The sequence below is a fragment of the Colias eurytheme genome, chromosome 32, assembly GCF_061535395.1.
Source record: "Colias eurytheme isolate Ceu_HAF_F1 chromosome 32, ilColEury1 Martin Lab GWU primary, whole genome shotgun sequence".
Classification (NCBI taxonomy): Eukaryota; Metazoa; Arthropoda; class Insecta; order Lepidoptera; family Pieridae; genus Colias; species Colias eurytheme.
In genome coordinates, this window is record NC_143011.1 from 2549820 (window position 1) to 2552800 (window position 2981).

At 37.4% G+C, this 2981-nt stretch overlaps 1 protein-coding gene across 1 annotated transcript; it reads right to left on the reverse strand.

The window, feature by feature from the left end:
• Positions 1-456: 456 nt before the first annotated feature.
• Positions 457-2536, reverse strand: LOC149895144 (uncharacterized). The gene has a single exon (XM_090119288.1). It carries the CDS (start codon positions 2519-2521, stop codon positions 1367-1369), a length of 1155 nt encoding a protein of 384 aa, XP_089975414.1. The 5' UTR covers positions 2522-2536; the 3' UTR covers positions 457-1366.
• Between the last annotated feature and the right edge of the window lie 445 nt (positions 2537-2981).

The following is a 2981-nucleotide window of genomic DNA, read 5'->3' on the forward strand; positions in this document are numbered from 1 at the left end:
TTGTAATGTTCAGAACCAGCTGTAGTCGCCATATGACATCAGACCAATCATTTTGTCGGTGATTGCATTCTATACGAACCATGTTGAGTAAGGTTCGACAATAACGTTCAACCTGCCCGTTTGAATTATGCATCTCTGGTGTTATGAGATGCATGTCAATGCCCAAGTCAGTAAAAAGTTTTGTTATTTCTGAACTCTGAAACATTCGACCCCGATCTGCCACAAATAATTTTAGAGGTCCCAAACAAAGAGATAACATTATAAAAAAATATTTTTAATTCAGTGGAATCTTGACCAAACATAGGATACAAATTACAAAAGACAGTATTTGGAAAAATGTGCGTTTTTATGTGCTATACATATCAAACAATGGTCAATGTATTTTTTTTTACAAATAATAACACCAACCAGATAGTGTCTATAATTTTGCAAGGCCTTTACAACGGCTAAAGTTTCAAGTTTCCAGCTCATAGGAATGATACCTTGGCTCAGCACCTTGAGTTTGTTTACTGAAGTAACTCACCACCCGCTTATGCCCCTTTTCATGAACCTGAAGAAGCACTGCACCATATCCTATACAGCTGGCATCTATATGAACTTCAATAGGTAAAGCCGGATCATACATAGCTAACACAGGTTCACTGGTAAGATGAGAAATAATTACTTGGCGTGCTTCTTCTTGTTCACTACTCCAAATAAAAGGTACCCCTTTTTTCGTCAACTTTGTAATAGGCACAGCCTTTATAGCAAAGCCAGCTATGTAACGTCGAAAATAACTTGAACTGTCTGGTTTGTTTAACGGTCTTTGGAATCGGTGCTTCGACCAAAGCTTTAATCTTTTGACCACTCGGTCGTACCTGACCCTGACTAATCGTACGTCCCAAATATTCGATTTAAGTAGATAGAAAAGAGCATTTCTTTAAATTTATGGAAAACTCCGCGCTTGTAAGAGTTTTAAGAACTCTACGTAAAATCGACAAACCCTCCTCAACCGTACCGCTCATAATGAGGACATCATCGACGTAAACTAGGGCTTCACGATTTAATATATCGGTGCCAATGATGATTGGTGTATTCATCAATTTTGAACTAACTACGTGTAAATCTACTTCTAAAGTAATTTCATTAAACTCTATTGGTAAAGTGACAAAATAAGTCGATTCAATTTCCTGCCCACCAATACCACGCAAGATCCTAAATGCAGGCATTCGCGCACATTTCAAATGCTTTAATAATGATAAGGAAAATAATGATATACTAGAGCCGCTATCGATTAAGACATCGACTGGGATTCCCTGGATGACAGCTACAACAATCTTTATTCTTACTGTCCGGGTTTTCTTCGCAAAAATTAACATTGTTTGTATTACGTGCCTCCCGACTTTAATTTTGCAAAACACGCCTCAGTTTTATGGCCGGGCTTTTTGCAGAAATCACACAATACAGATTTATTCGAATTATTAATAGAAAAATATTTATGGTCATTACTTTGATTAGAAAGAATCGACTTAGCTTTTTTAGAACAATTTGATTGTGTATGACCATGTTGACCGCACAAGAAACATTTCTGTTCGTTAAATCGTCGTTTACGATTATTAACTACATGTTCAGATTTTAAAGAACGATCATAGCGCGACCTGTGATCAAAATGTCTGTTTGAGGAGGAATTGGATTTAACGTAAATTGAAAAGAATTCAACCAATTCATTTGTCGTTAGCTTTGCATTAATGGCTGCAGCGCGAATCTGCGGATCCGTAATCCCTCGTATTATTATTGCAGATATAAGTTCGTCACTTAACCCCCTAACAACACGCAACCTTAGAAGAGAGCGACGAGCATAGTCTGCATACGTTAGGTATTTATCAGAATTGGTACTCATAACGTCATATAAAATATTCGCGATATCAGGTTTCTTAGGACACAAAGGTTTAAATTCTTTTTTAAAATTGCTCCAACTACGGTCTGATGTTACCCATTCATTGAGCCAGGTCCTAGCATCTCCCTTTAAACAATTACCTATACGAGATAGACACTCATTATCATTCCATTGATTTATAACCTTAGCGCAATCGACCTCCTCACACCAGGTTTCTATATCGTTTATACTCGGATCAAAATTTGAAATGTAATAAGATTGGCTCAACCTCACCGTCGTATTGATTGATCGTATAGCATCAACAATACGATTAGTAGCGTTACGATCGCAGCCGACTGTGGCGCTCCCGGAATGTCCCGGTGAAGAAGGGACCGCCGACCCTGAGTGCGCCGCAGGCTCCGGATGCACAGCGACGGGCTCGACGATCCGTGACCTCGGCGGCGTTGTTGTCACACCGCCAGTGTTGGATCCTCGTCGTGACGGAGAAGAGTGACGTTCTTCTAACGACTTTAGTCTATCTGAAATTTGTTGCATTTGTTGTGTTAATGCATCGTTGAAAGGACTATACCGTCGTCGGCTGCGTATAGGAGGTGTAGCACTACGATTCCTAGAACGGCTTCGGTCTTTGTGCTTCTTATTAGGCATCTCGTACGTAATTTTTTTTTTTTTTTACAATGGAGGAAAATGTCGATACAAGGAAACGATAAAAATTAAATATGAAGAAAAAAAAACTATTAACTTAATATTTCGTTAACGTAAAGAAAAAAACTAAGTTGCGGGTACATTTAAAAAAGAATACGTATCGTACTATACAAAGGTGAAATAAGCGTAATTAAATCATATGCTGTAATTTTGTTAAACAAAACACATAAATCACAAAAGGTTTAAATAAATGCTTCAATTACTATACCAAAGCTGCTTTAAGCTATAAATTGATAAGAAGCTCGCTTCTCCTTAGATAGCAAATGATCGGAATATACTCACCAAAATTTTGCGTTATATACTTAGCCACACAACTACTATTTTAATTTCACTTAAACGAAACAATGAAAAGTTTATAAAGTATTATTGAGGGTAATTTAAAAGTGTAATGAACTAATTCGTT